Genomic DNA, 21,081 nt, shown 5'->3' with positions numbered 1-21,081 from the left:
AACACGTATCCATTTACTTAAGAAATTTATGGACAAAAAGAAAAGTAGAGCTAAAGCATCAATTTAATTTCTACTGAATAACACATATTTATTACTTTAGAATAAACAAACACCATTCCATCAAAGCAAAGCCATTACTATTTCCTGTCAACATGGCAGGGCCAGAAAGAAATATGAAGGCAACTGGAACTCACACCAGACATTATTTCCAGATTTTGGAATGGTTATTTCCACTAAAAGTAACAACAACTAAAACCAGCATCTCTGTAATGCAGACAGAAAGAACAACCTGAAAAGCTGCCAGTTCAACAGTGAAATGACGATGATTTCAAGAAGGCAGCAGGTCAGAGTGCAGGATGCCCTTGAATGGGAAGTGGCAATTCAGCATGCAGTGCACAAGGGTTTTATCTGAAAGGCCAGCACATGCTCAGAGCAGATCTTTTTGGTTTGGGCAACCCAGAGCTATGACAGCACGGGGAGAGGAGGGAGGAAAAAAGCAGAGTAAATGGATAAGAGCTGTTTAGCTTCCTGGCCATTTAGGCACTGTTTCTTAACACACATAGCTCCACAAAAAGAAGATTTTGCTGAACCAGGCAAATAGAAACCTAAAAAGGAAAACTGAAACCCCTCACCCTCATACATTTTCAGCTCTTGGGACTTCTTTAGACCCCAGCACAGAGTTGATATACCACGGCTGCCATTCAGAGTGGAATTCAGTGGCTCCCATGCACATTGCCATTTAATGCCCAATGCTAAGGGCAGCTCTTCACTATAGAAATGTTTAGCCTTCACATCAGATCAAGAGGCTGCCCTCTACAGTGTATTTCTGCCATGGAAACAAGCATTTTAAGATCAAATTTGTTTCTCAAACAACAGAATTTACCTCCCAGAGTCTAGCTGGGAGTCTAGCTAGGAGAGAGGAGGGCGGAAGGTCAACATTCCCTCCTCTGCTTTCAGGAAATTAAAGTTACCCAAGAACAGGGAGGTGTTAAGAAGCCTCAGTTTCTTCCTGATGCCAATATTGAAAGGTGTCAGATGCCTTCCCCTCACACTGCTGTCAGAGCACAGTGAGGGAGCAGAGCACCACACGTCTGAACTTACGAGAAGGTTTATTTTGTCTCCTCTGAACCAGAAACACTTTAGATCATTAATTTATACAGCTCTGAGTTATTTCCTCTTTAGCTTTTTTTTTTTTTTTTTTTTCCTCCCTCTTTAGCTAGCAAGGAGTTGGTAACACTGCTGAGTGATGGGTGCAGAGCTGAAGAGCCATGACATCACTCCATTGCTGACAGGCACAACAACCTATCCTATGGAGGCTTTTCTTCACCTAGCAGTGACCTAAACAACAACCATACAATCATAGAATGGTTTGGGTTGGAGGAGACCTTTAAGATCATCCAGTTCCAACACTCCTGCTATAGGCAGGGACATCACTCACTAGACAGTGTTGCTCAAAGCCCCATCCAATCTGTCTTTGAATCCACTTACCAGCAGCTACAGTATTGTCTCATGTGTCCATGGAGACCTTCTGTAGCCTAGAAAAAAAATCCAACTTCACCTCATGGCTGTGCCAGGAGTCAGGCTGCCTACTCACCTTCCAAGGGAAATGGGAGCTATGGGAGCATCTGCCCTTCCCTTAATGATCCTAGCAGCCTTTTTAAACTGCCTAACTCAGAGCAAGTCACTCCTGTTCAGTAAAAGCATTCTTTGTGTTTCCGTGGAACTTCATGGATGGAAATTCATGGCAGAGAGCATCACTTCCTCTGAGAAGTGCATTGCCATGGTCATCCTTTTCTTATACTCATTAAATGTCTTTGCTTACCATCTACACAATTTTCACACAGCCATTCAGACTTTTACACAAAGAGCAAGAAGAATCCCATAAGTGTGGCAAAGGAACCTGATCCAGCATGCTCTTGAAGAGGGAGCACAAGCCTCCAAAAGGCCAGCACCTCGAGGAGCCCAGAAGAGCACACAAAGAACCAAGTTTCCTGATTAACATGAAAAGAAAGTCATCTAAGTTTTAAATCTCAAGTTTCACTGCTCACCTCACTTAAACCACTTTTGTAATAGTGCTCAACAAGGTATAAGCAGCAGCCACTACCCAAAATAATTCCACTTCATATTCCTTTTTCTCTAGTTGCCAAGATAACTCAGGACATTCTCTCCTGCTTCACTCTCCCATTAAGGAAATTTAAACTTCAGGGGGATATTGGTGGTATGTTTTTTTATCCCACACATTTTCAGTTGCTGATATTTTTTGTTCTATGTTTTTTCAGAATGGCAGCAAGTCAGAATGAAAAGCGTAATTTGCTGAGTATGTCATGGTACTTGACCAAAGGAAATAAATAAAAATAAAAACAAGCACACTAAACATAACCTTCTCATGGTCAGAGTGAAGGCAGCTGTTCTGGAGAGTCTCAGCCATTGTCACAATACCAAGCTTGTCTAGACAATGCCAGTAAAAGGGTTTAAATTGTTTCATTTACAACTAATGGTTTAACAATTTGAATTAATAGTTGAATTATTTAGTAACAACCCATGGCAATCCTCTATTTCCCCTCTTTAGAAACATGCAGGAAATAAAGAATTACACCACTGGATTCTCACACTTTTAACACCAGTCTTTTTTCTTGTTTTTAACTTGCTCAGTCTCCTTGGTTTTGTGTTTCGGATTTCACATATATTAAAACACACAGGTATTCCAAACAAAGAAGAAAAGACAAAGAAATGCATACATCTTAAAAGACAATACTAAGATAACAGTAAATGGACATAAATTGGCTAACAGAGGACTATATCTAATGAGCCAAATAACCTATTACCAGTTCCTCTGACAGAAGGAAGGGCACTACTTTAAGAAGTCATCACTTACAGCCCATCTTTTCTCTGTTGGGTTGGTTTGTTTCCTTTCTTCTTTTACTAAGGCAGAGAGAATACATCTCTTCTCAGTAAAGGCACAGGAATTGCCATCAGACAAAGCATTGAAGGAAATAAGAATTAACAGAATGGAAAAGGCTCTCAAGACTAAATGGTCAGAAATATTCCAACACTTCCTACTTAAGAAGTAAATAAGATTCCCACAGACATCATCTTGTATGTATTGCTTTACTCCAAGCAGGCTTAGAGAGCCATTCAGATCTGTACTGTCAGTTATCTCACTCTAAAACTTGTAGGGGTACAACTCATGTCATGGAGATACCAGAGATGGGGAAACTCAGCTGTACTTAATACAAACAGAGCTACAGCAATGACACCAGCTGTTCAGCTCCAATGACCCAGTAATCTTCATGATTATGTGTCCCAGTTACACCGGGACTCTGCTGGAAGGATTAGCCTGTCGTGTTATCACCCTAAGCTCTCTGCTCAGAAAAGCATTAAACACAAGGACTAGATGTTCAAAATCATTTCCTGCTGAAGTACCTCAGCGTTTGTGAGCTTGAGACAAGTCAAGATCTAATTGGCAGAAAGCATTACCACTTCATGTGAACGCACCAGGAATCAAACAGCTCAAAAGCAGGCCCCAGGAGCACCATCTGGACTCGCTCAAGAGCCCTGAGACTTCATCCAGATGAAAACTGAGGTCTTCTTCAAATGTAACTTGGGCGACAGCCAAACGTGAGCTGCAATCCCAGGGCTCCTGTCACTCCAGAAGCCTCCTTCATGTCCTGACAGAATTACCAGAGGGCAGCCATGATGCCACGGTGTGCTCCAAATCGCCACACAAAATCAAAGTCAACCTCAAGCCCAGTCCTATGCCAGAGACGCTGTCTTTTACAATTAATCATAACATCTTCCCTGAATTTGTTAGGGAAACGGCTCCCTTTTTCAAGATAAACAAAAAAAATATATGTGAAAGATAATTTTTTTAAAAAATTATTATTATTTTTAAGATATAAGATCTACTGTCTATGAAAACACAAGCTTACTGATTGCAGGTAGAAAATACTTTATAAAATTATCTTGGTCTTCTTGCTGAACTTTATCATATTTGCAGTCATCATTCTTTCCATAGAAGTGTGCACTTCATTACTTGGTAATGGAACAATAATTGCTCTTCACTTATGCAAGCTGCATCTCTAATTTGTAGGGGGCTTCCAAAGAGGTAATGACAGATGCTTAAACAAGTAAAATGTGAGAATACTAAACTTGTTATGTAAGAGATAATGGTACCCACAGAGCATTCTGCCAGCTGGGCCACAGTCTCAGCTGGTATAAAGGAAGTATCCTGATGTTCTGCCTTGTGTATTCTTAAACGCTGAGCCTGAAGCCAAATTAATCATATTACCTTGTGCTTTAATCTGACTAAATCTCACAAACGAAGCAACGTCAAGATAGGTCAACAACAGATGTCCCCACTTTCCTGAATGCTTCTAGGTAAGGCTGCCAGCAATTCCAAAGAAGGGATTTTTCCCTTCTGAAATTATATTTTCTGAGTTTAGAACATACTGAGTATGAAATGAAGACATCAATCTACGTGTTTCCTGGTTTCCAGAAACGCACCAAATAAAAACTGACCTGAACATATATTGTGAGGGTAACACTGGCTAAAAAGAGCAATCTATGTACAGTTTTCTCCATCTTTACTCCTGAGAGCAAAGGTTCAATGCAGCTTTTTAAAATATAGCATTTTCACTCACAGCCCTTCCAGACAAAATGTCAAATCCAGACTCTGAACACTTGCATTCATTAAGGCTTCCATGGCAATGCTCACAAGATCAAGAGCAGTGCACTCTCCAAACGTCATCTGTGTGTACAGATGCAGTATCAAGTGCACCTCCTCATATGACTAATTTTCCAATTAAGATCGAAATACTGTTGTGCTAGAAACACAAACACATGGGAAGATCTCATTCTTACCCCATTGGGATTTATTATCAAAGAGATGCTGTTTTTTCTATAATCCACTTGTGTTTCTTTAGGAAAGTACTTTTATGACATGTAAATTTTGCTCTGCAAAACAAAATTAACTCTATTTTTCTGTATTGAAACAATTTAGCACAGCTTTTACATGAAAAAAAAAAAAAAGTTGCTGAAGTTACTAAATGATTAAAAGTCTTGCTTCACCTACCCTGGTCTCCTTGCCATTGCAGATATGTTACTAGCAGGACCCAAGCTATTTAATCTGAGAGTTATTGATAGCCAAATACATAAGAAACCCCACAGCAGTGATTGCTGAGTAGGTACAGCAAGCCCAGCCTTTCAGTTCACTTGGCAAAACAATAAAGCAACTATCACAGACTGTAGAACTTTCAGCTAGGAGAGCCCTGTTTAATTTACTGGAAAAAGACATAATGAGATGCAGCACTTGGAAGCTCAATTTAGATAAATCAGACTAGAAACGGGCACACCTTTATTACAGCGAGAAGAACGCACTGCTGCAACCATCCACCTAAGGACACCTCTAACACTCCATCACATCAAGTGTTTAACGCTGACGTGTGCGACACAGCTCACAGAGAAATTCAGACCTAACGCCATAATTCCTAGATGAGGCTCTGTCTCTTGCACCAGGCTCCAGCTCAGATTAGATGATCACATATGGGTCCCTCTTGACCTTAAAGATTTACAGTGACACTTCCAATAACGGTAAAAGTGCCTTCAAGGAGTTGTGGCTCTGCACAATCCAGAGACTGCAAACCGCATGGCGCTTTCGTGCCAGTAGCCCATGTCATTCTCATCCCACACAAACTGTCTGAGGGCCATTGGCAAGAGCCCTGCTGGACAGATGGCATTTGAGAACCAAATTTATTCTCTCACCTCTGGGTTGGCAGCAACTGAAAGAACTGTAAAAGTCCTCATACACCTCAGAGAGGCAGCTTTCCCTCAAAACATCAGCTGTCTGACAGTGTCAGGGACTTTGTAAGGAAAAATAATAATAATAATTGTTCTAATCCACGTTTCTCGGTGGATAGTCACTACCACAGGGTCTTTATAAAAATGGCACAGCAGGAAAAGCAAAAAAATTCTCCCTAAAAAATGAAGCAATTCAAAAATAGTTAATCCTGGAAACACTCTCAAAAGATTAGCCGTGGCTCAACAAACTTTAAAGATGATCATTTCTAATTTAATTTGAAGTTGAACATCCTCGTGTAATAATGGCAAAGATGAAGGACTATTAGGGAATAATCTTGTTTACGGATCAGTGAACTCAGAAAATTGTCAAGGCACTATGAAACATATTCCTTATTCACACCTCATAATTAACTGACTGCTCTGCGGAGACAAGATGCTGCAATATTAAAGTCACTGCTGTTATTAGAAAGCTGTTCATTTGGACTGGGATGCTGCTGGGGGTTCTCGCTTGGCTCTGGCATTTGCAAGCTCCCTGGAGACAGCACCCTGAGCACATTGGAGGAGCAGACTCACAAAGTGTAATGAAGGACAGAGAAAGCCTACAACGAAAGCAGGACTTTGCCCAGGAAAAAACCTCTCTCTCCTTTCCTCGTGCCATCTGGGAACACATCTCTCTTAGAGGCAACAGAAAGAAAAAAAACCCACAGTTCTTTTAATTAATTCACACTGAAAGGTACTTTTGGTGGAGTCAAGAGGCCAAAACAGATCAAAGTAAATACTGTGATAAACAGTGACATGCAGGCCCTAGGACTGCAGCTATCATAGCTTGGGCTGTTGAGATGTTCCTACACAAAGACAGCAAAAGCTGAAACCTTCAGCCTGTAGGAAAAGGTAAGGAAGGGACACAACAGGCTCTGTCTTCAGGAAATCAAGAGAGAAACTGTTGGTTTACTGGCAAAACAGGGAAAGCTTTGCTGAGGTAGATGTGCTTAAGGTTCAGGAAATCCTGGATTTAAGCCTCTGCTTTACCAATTCTTCATGAATTTGCGTGAACAGTGGGAACTGCTGCCTTCAGGCATAGGGAGGTGGGAGCACAAACACACTGAGGATGGAGGGGAACAGTGAGTGAGTGAGAGTGAGGCCCAGATGCAGCAGCTATGGAGTCTGACAGTGTTCCCTCCAGCCCTGAAAGCAGCCAGGCTGAGTTCAGTGCCTCACTCCACCTTTTTCCCTCTAATGGGAACAGGCTGGATGCTCTCCAGCCACAGAATTCAAAACATGCTCATAAAAGATACTCATATTTTCCGTTCAGGTTTTTTACTGTACATCTCATTTATCTACACAGACTGCCATGCCGGCAGTCTGAACAAAAGAATAAATAACAATAATAATAATAATAAAAAAAAGGTGGTGGCATAAATCAGCACTGAAAATGCAACTTGTGAATAGTACAAGGATCCAGCAGATGTATAAAGAAACAGAACAGAAACAACAAGCAATAACAGACTCAATAAAACTAGAACGTGCTCCTGCATCTGGAGCCCTGTGTGTTATTCTGAAATCTCCCTCTTTTTCTGCACAATTTTCAAAGGATCAAGAGGGACACAGAAAAAGCTAATAAGGCTTTGAGGTAGCTTTTGCAAAAAGGAGATATGCAACAGAACAGGACTGTCCAGCATGGAAAAGGAATACACGTAAGGATAGCATAAAACAACTAAAAGGTATAGTGAGCCAGAAAAATTACTTTTTACTTCTTAACCCAATGAAATTACCAGTTTTCAAGCAAAGGGAAAGACTTTTTCAGAGTGCATGCAATCAAATCACAGAACTCTTTTTGATGAGATGTCACCAAAGTCAGGAGAGAAATAGGTCTAAAAAGAGAATTAAGCAATTCCACGGAGGACAGGCCTATGGAGAGTCTGAAACAGTGTTCCAGATAAAGCCTCCATGTCCACAGGGTCTAAATCACTGACTGGCTCATCTTCAAAGCATACGGTGAGAAAAGATAACCCTGTACTGGCCTCTTTCCCATTCGTTTCTTTTCTGTAAGCTTCTAGTAACAATCACAGTCAGAAAATACATACTAGAGGTAGATTGGGTGTTTCTATTAAGTCAAATAGATTGATGTGAGTTCAATAGACAAATCTGAATGTAAAGGGAGTTCTAATAGTTTTTTTTCCAAGGAAATGAAAAAATGCCTTCTGGATGGAAAGTTATTCATCATCTCCAAAAGAACACATAGGCAACGAGCAGAGGAATTTCATATTCCATGTTGTGCAATTCCATGATGGAGTTACCAGTCAGGATCAGGGTGATGGCAGTGAATCCACAGTACGCCAGCCAAGCTCAGCAAAGGAATGCTGTTCTGTAGAGACTAGAAATTCTAGGCTGGCATTAACAGCCACTCAAGACTCAGGCCTGGTAACAGCTTTCTGAAGATGAAAATTCCTGATGCTTGTACCAAAAAAGCTTGTACTCTAAGCAATTCATTTGCTGAAATAAATGTGCGACATAATTAACTCCAAAGAGAAGGGGGGAGAAAAGGGAGAACAACAATGGGTGAATAGAGCTTATTACCAAAATACAAATGCTTCAGACATTCACACACAGATAACTCACAAGCACAGCAGTGATATAAACTGCTTTCATAAGATTAGGCTGAGGTTATTGTTAAATGCAATTAAATCAAGCAAAGTCAAAATATTGCAAGAGAACAAAGAACATAATTTTACAGCAGCTTTTGTAGAAATTCCTAGCAGCTTACAAAAACAATACATGTAATTGGGGGTGAATGATCACACAAATCTGCATGTTGTGGGAGAGAAATACAAGCACTGTTTCCTCTCTCTTCCATCCTTGACTGATAATTACTTTTTCCCTGATCTTTATGTTCATCAGTCAATACAGCCTTTGCCTCCATGGAAAACAGAGATAAAATAGTTTTTTTTCTTCCAATTTTCCTCTTCTATTCCGAAATCCCAACAGGCTTGTTGTCATCTTTCACAGACTGGAAGGAATTGTATTATATTCCATAGTTTCTGTACTAGTACAATCAAAGCGCAAACCACAGTTAGTTTCATATTTTCTCCTCACTCTACAGCTGATTTGCAAGAATAAGAGATCTGTCGGTCATAAAATGAGAGATTTTAGCAAACTTTCAGTCTCCAGCCACGAAACAGAGGGCCTACGGCAAACACAGGCAGAAGAGCTTTAAACAGAGGGAACAACTGCATTATCTAGACGGTAAAAGAATGACACCTCAAGCCAACCAAACCTAATTTTAAGAAAGGAGGTTTCAAAAAGAACAACCCCCAGCACACACTTCAGTGGAAGATTTTCTTCTAAGCAGTCTCGTGATGAGCTGCAGCAGGTAATGAGTGCACAAAGCAAAGCAGAGCTCTGCCAGATGCCATCGGACCTGTCTGACTCGGGGGCAGACAATGGACAGCAGTGCTCCTATAGCGTCGGGTGCAAGCGTTGTCTTTCAGGGCTCGCTTCAGCCATTATCTGAATTTCAGCACGGATGTTTGGGAATGTGGAATGCATTTACAAGCATCCCTTCTGCCTTACAGCTTCCTGGACATTCCCCCTCTGGAAACTGCTTAAAAGAATAGCTTAAAAAAAAAAATAATCTGCATTTCAAAGGTCTGCAGGCAGGAGAGAAATTCTGTGCTCCAGCATTTCAAAGTATAGGATTAAGGTTTCTAATGCACTAGTTGGAAAAAGATATTGGGATAAATGAATTAAAATGTGAAAGTGGATTTGCTACTCTTCTTCTTTAGATTGAGATGAAGATTAAGTTTCTAGCCAGGGAAGGATCTATTCATCCTGGAAAGCATACAGGGAAGATGAGAGAAGCTTTAGACACGCAAACAGATTTTGTCTTTTTAAACCAAACATTAAATCTCAACAACTACTTCACATTGAAAGTCAAAGTAACCCTTGCCACATCTAAATCCATCCACCAAAAGTCAAATTTGGTGGGATTGGTATCCTCACAGTTTTGAGCAAATGACTGCATGTATCAGAGCCTGTGAAAACCTAAAGCCATGAAGCTTAGCCCACAGAGTCCCACTGTCCTTCACTTAACACATGCCATGATATCAGGTTCTTGAAGAGGGCATAGACCGGTTCAGAAAGAGCCAGACATAAAAGATGTAGAAAGATACAACTGAATCTGTTAATCCTGAGAACAGCCCAAAAGTTTTGCTTTATGTTCAAGCACCTGGAAGTCAAAGACAGAAATGAGAAACTGTACAGCAATATTAGGTCTGGGTAAATGTCTGCAATAATCTCCATTTCTCCTAATCTTTATGGATTTTGTTTCTTTTCTTATTATTTACTGTTGACTGGAATACCATTCTGTGTCAAGCCACCCCAGATTTACTGGAAGAAAAAGGACCTGGCAAGTCAGTAAGGTTTTTCCATTTCTCAAGTCTCTGGTAATTCCTAGACACCAGTTTACAGGGCTTTCAGAGAAAGCCAATGAGCATGGGCATGTAGTATTTCAAACGCTAATTTAATTGAGACTGCCATCAATTGTGAATAGAAAGGCAGTCCCATAAGGAGGGAGAATGAACAGAGTCTGCTGTGAGTCAGTCTGGAACACAAGGGCTGCACCCACAGATTAGGGATTTTCAATTAGCAACACGGGGAACAGAACAGGCATTGATGCACCACTAAGAGACTTCAACTGCAGGGTTTCAATACCAGATAAAAAAGCCTGCTCCCTCTGTGCAGGGATGAACAAGGGCTCAGCATCATTCAGAAGATGGAGAAGAAAAAAGACAAACTGAAACATGGCTGTCAGCTCTTCTCCCTGATCCTGTCTTGCTCTGTCTGGTTCTTTGTCTCAGGGAAATTTTCCACTCCTGAATTCATAAAAATGGATTCCCATGCACTTCATGAAAGTCCATCTGAAAAGTCTTCCTTAAAATAAATAAATAAACCAGCTGGCAGATGTTAAGTCATCAACTGCAAAAACTAACATCCGTCTCAGTTTTGTCCTCCATTCTGACATTTAATGCACGCAAAGCCAAACTACTTAGGTTTATTTCTGCTCACTGAAATAAACAGAGCCTCTTGAGCACTGTTGCACGCTAATAATCCCAAGAATATTATTTACTTTTCACTTCCTTCTTGAAAGGGTTTAAAAAAAAGGAAGAGAGGTTTCATTCCATACTGCAAGACAAAATCCTCTATCCAGAATAGCAGCTAAAGTGACCTAATGACGGAAGAAAAACTTAAAACCAAGCCTCTTCTATTCTGCTGGCTGCATGCAAAAAGTGCCTCCTTTCCACAAGCAATGCCAGCAGTGCAACTAGTTATGGCTCCATGCCACTGCAAGTGCCTCAGAGCTGCTCTTGGCTTTGCATGGTTCTGTGCGCTCCCTCTCCCCCAGGAAAATCCCCTGATTTCAATACAAGGCTGAGAACCAAACCCACACAGATGAAGAGATGAGGTCAAAAAGAAAGCAGGCTTTGCAGCCCCTGGAGCAGAAATGCAAAAGGGAGGAGATAGGTACAGAGACAGTGTCCGTTTGGACACGGGGGCCCAAGATGATCAGGGGACTGGAGCACTTCCCATATGAAGACAGGCTGAGGGAGATGGGCTGTTCAGTCTGGAGAATAGAAGGCTGCAGGGTGACCTCATTGCAGCCTTTCAGTACCTAAAGGGAGCCTACAGAAAGGAGGGGAATCAACTCTTTGAAAGGGTAGATAACAGCAGGACAAGGGGAAATGGTTTTAAGTTGAGGGAGGGGAGATTTAGGTTGGATGTCAGGGGGAAGTTCTTTACAGAGAGAGTGGTGAGGTGCTGGAACAGGCTGCCCAGAGAGGCTGTGGATACCCCGCCCCTGGAGGTGTTCAAGGCCAGGTTGGATGGGGCCCTGGGCAGCCTGGTCCAGTACTGAATGTGGAAGTCGGTGGCCCTGCATGTGGCAGGGGGGTTGGAGATTCATGATCTTGAAGTCCCTTCCAATCCTGGCCATTCTGTGAAGAGGAAAGCTCCAGAGTGATCCTATCATTTAGCTGGGCAAAGCTCCAGCAGCAGGAACCTGCAAGCTGGGAGAAGTGGGGAGCACATGTAGGATGCAACACACAGTACAGGGACATCTGAAATGGGCAAGGATCCTCCAGTCAACTGGGCAAAGACTCAGGCTGGGAACACAGGAGGGATCCCAGGAGGGGAGGCTTTTCACAGCAACTTTGGGGCAAAGCAACATGATCCAAACAGCAAAGCCTGGAAGCAACTAAATGATAAGGTGAAGAAAGCAAGGGGAGATGATAGTGGGATGGAATAGACAGGGCAGAATAACAGAAGAGGGACAAAAGAGGGAAGGAGCTGCCAGAAAAAGCCACGTGTACCAGGGTTTATCCCTCTTTAGAGTCTGTAAGGGAACATCGTGTCATCATGATGTCTGATCTCTGCCAACAAAGACACAAAGATCTGAGGGAAAAAGTCCCCTGTTTCCTTTAGTACTCCCTCCTATAGAGCACAACTTACTGCTGCCATCAGTTTGTCTGCTCCAGTAGCAGATGTCGATGAGGTGGATCCATAGTTTTCAATCCAACTGTTCATACCCTTGTGGCAACCCTCTGAAAACTGTTCACTCACTTTCCTTGTTTTTTTTCCGAAAGCAAAGAAACAGGACATCCAGAAATTATGCCAAGAGTAATTTAAAGGTTACAGATTGAAGCAACAATTGGTGAGGAAATATTGTACTTGGTAGTTTGTACACAGAGAAATAATCAAAAAGAAGTTAATCTTTCTCAGAACAGGACTTAATATGATGTAAACAGGGCATGGAGCCATGCTTTGGACAAGGAAGAAACAAAATATTGAACAGTTGCTCATTAAGCAAGCACCAGCCATTCTGGGCACTCAGTAGAGATGGATCATGCAGAAAAAATGGCACGTGATCGTGCAATTAAAAACTGTCATAGAATGGCCCAGGTTGGAAGGGACCTCAAGGATTATCAAAATTGCAAGCCCCCTGCCACAGGCAGGGTTGCCAACTGCTAGATCAAGCACTAGATTAGATTGCCCAGGGCCTCATCCAATCTGGCCTTGAACACCCCCAGGGATGGGGCATCCACAGCCTCTCTAGGCAGCCTGTTCCAGCACCTCACCACTGTCTCTGTAAAGAAACTTCTCCCAACATCTAATCTAAATTTCCCCTCCTTTAGTTTAAAACCATTCCTCTTGTATGCTTCCCCACGTCTTAATATATCTTCTTGTGTGTGTGTGTGTGTGTGTGTGTGCAGCATCAGTGATCATCACACCAAGGCAGTGCTGTTTTGAAGTAAACTTTAGTTAGCAATAAATGACTTCAATTACTTGTACTGAGGTAGCAGTTGCAGATTTCCAAGATTAAGACACACAAAGCCACAAGCGTGCAGAAGAGAGACATTCCTTAGACTGACCTAAGAAATTTACATCTTAAAACAACAATCACACCAAACAAATAAATGGAGGTAGAAAGGAAACATGCATCACTGTGCCTCATTTTCTAGCACGCACAGTGGGAACAATTTTCCCAAGATTATGCAAGGGTTCTGTGGAAGACAGTCACATATCAGAGCACTGAAATCCCAGGCTGAATCCAAGGCTTTAAGACACTGACTTTGCATGTACTCCTAGGGTCTAATAAAGACTTCCAGTGGCCTCTGGTACTATTTGAGCATGACAGTATTATTGGTGGCTATAAACAAAGAAGAAGAACAAGATTCACATGGTACAGTTAGGGAACATTTCCTGAAAGGACAGGACATGGACACAGCAGTAGCTACAGCTCAGACTCACAATGGAAAAATGTTCTAAAGGAACGAGTACAGAGAAAAGCAAACTGCTGGTCAAATCCACCCCTGCAATACACCTCCCCTAAGGGGTCTGAATTTCATTCACAACTTAAGCTTACTAAATAGCAAGAATGGCAGAGCACTAGCAAGCCTCCTACAACTAAAAAAAGCTTGCAAACCATACAAGAAGCATCCTCCAGCTACCAAGGTAACGATGGTGCTTATCTAATCTGTTCTTTCAGCACATTCAGTGCCTTTTCAGGTCTTGGGACTCCTGCTTGTCTTTTGGGGTAAAGTTTGATTTTAAACCACAATCCCCCCGCACCCCTTCCCACCCAAAAAAATTCAACACACGGCCAGTGACCATTCAGCACTTCTCTCTCCTTTTGCACAGAGACAGTCTAACACCAAACGTTGTTCTGAGCATCACAGACCATGAGATCACTCATTTCTTTTAAAAAGCAGAGCCCTCAGGAAATCACCACTAAGAGAGGAAAGAAATGAAAGGCCTAGGCTTAAAGTTCCAGGTTATTCATTATGCTTTCTTGAGAATAAAATCATTTTGATTGCCAGATTTCCAGACCCTTACCACCACAGACTGACTTCTAAACCAGGTCACCGTCTTCAGGGTTCTCTACCAACTATTCCAGCAGTCTTTGCAAAGTCAGGCCATATCAAGTATCCAGCCTTCTCTTTTGTTGTATGTTCACAAGGCAAAAATAACAGTTAAGTCTTAGCGTTTTGTCAGAAGTATGCAGTGCTCTTTACTTGCTGTGCTTTGTGTATGAGTGCAGTTATCACTACCTTCAGGTCACACGAGCACAAGAACGGCTTTCTAAAGTTTAAGAAAGCTGTAAGAAATCTAACAGAAAATGTCCTCCTAGCATTCCTGTACCCCAGGCAATTTCATGTTCTAAGTCATGGCTTGATATAAAACTCTGACGAATTCAAGAAAATTCCAAGTTTGCAAGAGAGATATCCTGTGAAACCCAGGATCAGTGCATCTGTGAAACCCACTACACTATTCTGTCTGTATTAGCTATGAATCTAGGACTGCATTGCAAGGAGAAGCATTAGAAAGGCAGCTGAGATTTCTGCTTTTTCAAGAGAGACTTCATGTTAAAGCAGAGATGTGCTATACTACAGAAGTAGCTTTAAAAATATAATAAAAGTAATCACTACTCAAGAATTAGAAAAAGTCATTCTGTTAGCACCCAGTGGGGAAAGAGCCAAATGAAATTCATGCAATTTCTACCCAGTTGCAGGTCATATATGCCTCTCCCTCTACTCTTTCATGTCAGTGGACAGCATCTGTTTCAGCTCAAGAACAGAACACGCACACTGTGCTGGGACGTGGGGAAGATACATTATGACCTCAACATACTTTCCCTCATACTATATCAATCTTCAGGCCAGCAAAGCCATCTCTGGAATGCACCATGTTCTGCACAGTGTTTCCATTCCCCTTCCCCTACTCCTGCAAAAGGAAACAACATTGCTGATGGTTTAGTCATCAGGTCACATTTATCCCTGCTACAACCTTAAGGGACTTCACTGAATTTTACATCAATGGGTTTTCTGTCCAGATCCTACAGTGCTAACACGCAGTGAGCTCCCTCGGTCTCTTTTGCACATATGCAGATATATGAAGTGACTCTGTTGGGCACAGCTCCAAGTACATCCCCTTCTTGTTCTGTCATTTGGCAAGAAAGTAAAAAAGAAACACACACAAAAAAAATAAACTAATGCAATGGTTTGACTACGCAGAAAATGATCATACTAAAAATTGGTCTATTGTCAATTCTAAGCATGTGCAATAAAGATCAGTTTTTAGATGATCAAAGAGAAACACAGATTTCCATTTCAAAAGCATGCAAGTTACTGAGAAGTCTTATCTTTCAAGAATGCCCATATCTTTGACTGTGGCCCAACTACAGACTGAGAAAGCTCAAAACCATCAAGGTGGCTAAGAGATATGAAAGGGAGGTCACAGACTAAACATTTAGCAGTGGTGAATGTGAGGCATCTGTGAAGTGACAGAACTGTAACTATACTACATGGTTTTGGAATAATAATGGGGAAAAATTGTCAAAACATAATTCCCAGTTTTCATTTATCAATGAGTTCAAGAAATCAAGAAAAAGAATGACTAAATATGTACACAACTTTCAGAAGGAACTATGACAACTTGTTGCTTTACACATACCAGTCTCATTAAATGTATCAGAGTAACACACTATGGTGTGCAATGAGGTACTGATATTGTTTGATAACCGGATTCTGCTCTCGTAAGACCCCACCTGGAACACTGCATCCAGAGCTTGCAACCTAAGACAGTTGTGGGCCTGCTACAGTAACTGCTAAAGCATCTCTCCCATGAAGAAATGCTGAGAAATACGTCATTATTTAGCCTGGAAAAGGCTCTGGGGAGACCTCACAGAGGTCTCTGAGCCTCTAAAGGAGGCCAAAAAAATCATGGGAAGAGAGTCTTTACCCAAGGGGTAATGGTTTAAACTAAAAAGGGGTAGGTTTAGATTAGATATTAGGAGGAAATTATTTCCTCAGAGAGCGATGAGGCACAGCAACAGGCTGCTATAGAGACTGTGGGTGCCCCATCACTGGAGGTGTCCAAGGCCAACCTGGATGTGCATCTGGGCAGCCTGATCTAGTGGTAAGTGTTCCTGCCCACAGAAGGGGTGCTGGAATTGGATGGGCTTTAAAATCCTTTCTAACCCAAACCATTCTGTGATTCTATGCCGTACAATCATATTCTTTCACCATAGTGAAAGCACTGAAGTTCTGGCTTCATCCTAAACAGAAGGTTGATGTGAAAGTTCCTCTCATCTGTTCCCTGTTTGCATCACGCAGGAGGACATGCGTAGTCACTAGCCTCTTTCAGGCCTTGAAACTCGGGCAGCCTGATCAAACTGATAAGAGATCTTAAGTTACTCTGTTTCAGCAGTACATGCCAACAACCCCCTAAATTGTAATAAATCATGGTGATAAAACCTGCAGTTTCACCCAGCCTAACTCATTCCTTACTTCTGAATGCACGCAGAGCTGCAACCCACGCATTCACAGAGACATCTCCCTGCACCAAGAATTTACATAACTAACTCCAGTTACTGCTAATTAGAATGCCTCAACTCCTCCATTAGCTTTTTCCGTATCTTTCAGTTAGCTTTAATAGGAGGGTACACATCGTCAATTATTATTAAATAGAAATCTAATTGGCCACATTACAAGTGAGCTGAAAGAATAGAATAAAATAGTTGCACACTGTGTAAGCTAGAAAACAGCTTACAATCAAGCAGCTTGGTGCACTATGTGAGACACTTGAAGCAATCTGACCACGTCCAATCAGTCTTCCAATTCTCAAGTTTTTAAAAATCTTTTCCCTTCCCTGTTGCTGTGAGATCTACACAAATCAGGAAAACATCAATGACAGAGAATAAATCGTGTAATTAATTCTGCATGTTTGACAGCAATTTCAATTTTTTTCCCCTCCTATCTTTTTTTTAGTGATAGCAAGGATTTCCTGATTTACTATTCCACCCCCCAAAGATGGATTGCCTTTTAGCAGAGTAATTGCTTTGCCTGCTTCCTATTTCACATCATATAATATTCCAATAGCTCTAGAGAAAGACTGCATACAGTAAGTATTTAAACTATTTTAATCTGTCCTGTGGCAGGAGTCAGCAAATGGAATTAAGGGGAGGACTACAGCCGCATGAGTAGGTAGTGGTTCCCTGATCTCCAGGTGATGTGGATGACATTTTGAGGTGCTGAGCTGCAATATATTTAATCTTTGCAGTTCCACACAACTGCAAGTGCACACCATGGGGTTAGTACTTGAGAAGATCTCTTGAAAACACTGCATCTGTTTGATCCGTTTAAGGAACAAATGCTGTAGCAGCACATTTATTTTTTAAGAGTAACTAGTAAATGTTGACAGTAGACACACAGGCACTGGTCAGATTGTCCAGGCTGTCATTTTGTACACACAGTGCAATTCCAACAAGAAAATATTATCTGGTTCAGTACTGCTTTCAGAGAATTGAAAACATAATAACTCTCAGGAACAGCCAAACCAAGAGCAAAGCAGCCCCTCATTCCCGTAAGCCTGAGAGCAGAGAAGTTCTCAACTGGAACTCTGCACATACAAATATTAGAATGGCCTGGGTTGGAAGGGACCTCAAGGATCATGAAGCACCAATCCTCCTGCCACATGCAGGGCTACCAACTTCCCCATTTAATGCTAGATCAGGCTGCCCAGCTCCACATCCAGCTTGGCCTTGGACAGTTCCAGTGATGAGGCACCCTCAGTCTCTATGGGCAGCCTGTTCCAGCACCTCACCGTTCTCTTGGTAAAGAACTTCCCCCTGACATCTGACCTAGAACCCAGGGACACAGCATCACAGTGACATCTCCAAGCTTTCTAGCAGAGCTCTCAGGCAGCTATCACACAAACATGCCACATCCAGCTTCTCTCTCAGCCACTGGGCCCAAGCCAGCTCCACTCCAGGCATTCCTCAGCGAGCTGTCATGCAATAGGTCATCATAAGAGTGCTGTGCACTGTCACTTGAAAAGAGGAGCTGAGAGGCTTCTACCATGAGAGCCTCTTTTGAAAAAGAAAGCAGCTATGTACACACACAGCTCAATTTGCCGCGTGCAGAAATCCTTTCCAACACTTTAAGAAGCAGCTGCTAAAAAGGAAACGACAGTTGGCATCATGGGCAAACACCCTCTGAAGCCATCCCATATGCATTGTCCCCACAGTGCAACTTCTGCAACCCTCTCCTGAATCCAGAACACCAGAGACTTTTCCCAGGAGCAAGAAAGGAATGCTCCCAAAAAGGGCAGAAGGACGGTGTCTGGAAAAGGTACAAAGCAAAGATGGGGAGACAGGAACAATACTAGGAAAGAAAGAAACAGTGGTAAAAGATGCAAAGAACAAGATGACGGAGTAAGACAGGAGGTATTTCTTACAGCAACAGTCTCCAGCACAGTATCTGTCAGGGAAAATGACAAAGAAATGTAAAGAGAATTAATGCACTTAAAGAAATAGGGAAAGAACAAAAGTCAGGAATAGCAGCTGCCCCAGTGTCTGTGGTCAGATTACTCTTCCCCATCACATACTAAACTTTGGAGGCAAGATGTTCCAAGAGGTATTCAGACTGCCCATTCTGGCCCGGCCTATCAGAATGAACAGGGGTTATCTGTGTTTATTTAATAGTTCTACTCATTTGGGAATACAGGAGAAGAAATGAAAACAAACAAAAAACTCAGTACACATTTCAGAAGCTGTTCCCAGTACCAGAGGAGTCTGGGTGTCGGAGCAGCTGGCAGTGAGCCACCTTGAGAAGACAACTTCCTCATCATCCTTCTGTCATGGGTTCCCACACAGAGAGGCAACACAGCCAAACCCACTTCTCTCCTTGTTAAAAACAAAGCCAAGAACACAACTACACATAAGTCAGACCCATCAGACTAAACACCAGGACGATCAGTCTGTGTCTTAGCAGCTCTCAAGTGGGCTGAACCATTTAACCTAAATATAGAGCAAACAGATTCTGCAATGAGAAGGACAGCATGTAACAGCCTGTACACCATCCATACTGATGCAGCAAGAAGATTAAATGAATACAGAACTGTGCAGCAGATAATTTCTCATCTATTCCAGGAATAAAACATTTTCCACAAGAAGTAGGTAGCGTGGGGCAATTCATTACTACAGTCTCCAAAAAGTAAATCATATTGTGACTATTTTGTAGCTAAAGCCAAATATCAGCAGTAAAGCTGCCGCTAAGTATGCTGAAGCTAAAACCTGCTGTTTGCTCACTGTAGCTGTAGTGCTATTCAAATTGAGCAAGGGCACCAAGCACAGCTCCAAGGCAAAGAATGGCCCTGAGTTCAGAGAGTACTTTCTTCCCAAGTGAGATGCACAATGAACATGTTGAGAACTGCTAGACACACTGACTATAAAAATCACTCTGCTGTTGCCTGAGCCCTGCTTTCATCATTATGTGCAAGCTCACAGGTGTAAGGCAAGAGTGGGCATCACCATTACTCTCATATGCACACATTTATAAACACGTAGAAATTATATCCTCAGATGTGCACTGAGAGATACACAGCACCCAAAGCGAGGCAAGTGCTGCTGTACACATGCACACATTCCTACTTTTCACATTCAAGCTAGCATTACAATTCTGACTTTACCCATGAAGATGTTGGGAAGGAGCACATTGCATACCAACACCATCCTAAGACTGGAGGCCTCAGGACATGAACAGTCCTCAGATTTTCTCCTTTCCCAGGTAGAAGTGCACTTTTTAACTCTTCCCTGTTTCTTTCCTTCTTCCTACCCTTCTCCTCATCTCCTTCCCCAATAACAGAAGAAAAATTACAGATTTCAGGCTCTTAGCACCTAAACCAATACAGAGGAGCTGATGTGGTCGGATTAGCTACAAGGGGAGAGTCAGGCAACAGGCAGTACCTGCGAATAGCCCAGATAGCTTTGCTGGTCACAGGAAGGCCACCGCTGCGCGGCTCCTCGGGGTGGCAGGAGCTCCAGGCAGTCCTGTGAGCGAAGCGATGCTTCCCATTCTCCCGAGATGAGACTGGCAGCGAGGCAGGGAGTGAAGCTGCAGGCTGCCGGACAGATCTTGTATGGGTGCCCCCATTCCTCCTAGGCAGGCATTGAAAAAGCAGAGAAAAGGGGGAAAAGAGGGGAAATTGGAAAGATAAGACGTCAGTTTCAGTTTTGCATGCTTATTAAAAGGTTGAACATTGTGGCACAATACAGCATCTCACTGCAACAGACAATTTACTTAAGATTAAGGTGATGTGTATTGGGAGGACGGGACTTACTGCTTCCTACCTAAAACTAGTGGAAGACACCCAAGAGCAGCACAAGACAAGCATGCCTATGCAGAACTGCTCTCTGCAGCTCCAGCATGATGGGAAGCACAGTGACAAATAATATGCCTCAATCCTCAATTTTTTGGTGCAGAAAATAAACTGTGCTCTGCCTTGTTTAAACAGAGATCCAATTTGTACAGGATGGTGGAAAGAACAGGAGGAGGAGAGGAGGACGGTGAGGCCCTGGCACAGGCTGCCCAGAGAAGCTGTGGGTGCCCCACCCCTGGAGTGTTCAGGACCAGGTTGGACGGGGCCCTGGGCAGCTCTGCTGCTGGGTGGCAGCCCTGCCCACAGCATGGGACTGCAGTTGGGTGGGTTTCAAGATTCCTTCCAATCTAAGCCATTCTGTGTTTCTATGAGTTTCAGCAGTATGAAGAAGGCTATTGGTTTTCTGCTGCCCCTTAGAAAAGAAAATAAATCACAAAATCCTGAGTGTCACAGAGCACACAAGACATGCAACTAGAGCAAATATTAAGATGCAGCACATCTGAACCGCAGAGATTCCTTTCCGCAAACTAAGCAGCTGCCATATCTGAGCAACTGAGTGCCACTGGAGCACAG

The 21,081-nt window shown here is 42.4% G+C and overlaps 1 protein-coding gene across 1 annotated transcript in view; it reads right to left on the bottom strand.

Moving 5' to 3' along the window:
- The window catches only part of TMTC1 (transmembrane O-mannosyltransferase targeting cadherins 1), a 152,084-nt gene that overhangs the window by 112,308 nt on the left and 18,695 nt on the right, over positions 1 to 21,081 (bottom strand). Inside the window, exon 5 of the mRNA XM_042838013.1 lies at positions 20,096 to 20,287. Coding sequence (XP_042693947.1) covers positions 20,096 to 20,287 — 192 coding nt within the window. The remainder of the gene's footprint in view (positions 1 to 20,095; positions 20,288 to 21,081) is intronic.

The sequence above is a fragment of the Centrocercus urophasianus genome, unplaced genomic scaffold (assembly GCF_019232065.1).
Source record: "Centrocercus urophasianus isolate 14NV4802_14NV808 unplaced genomic scaffold, USGS_Curo_1.0 seq_73, whole genome shotgun sequence".
In the NCBI taxonomy this organism is placed as follows: domain Eukaryota; kingdom Metazoa; phylum Chordata; class Aves; order Galliformes; family Phasianidae; genus Centrocercus; species Centrocercus urophasianus.
The sequence above is the reverse complement of the archived record's forward strand: the minus strand, read 5'-3'. Positions and strand labels throughout refer to the sequence as shown.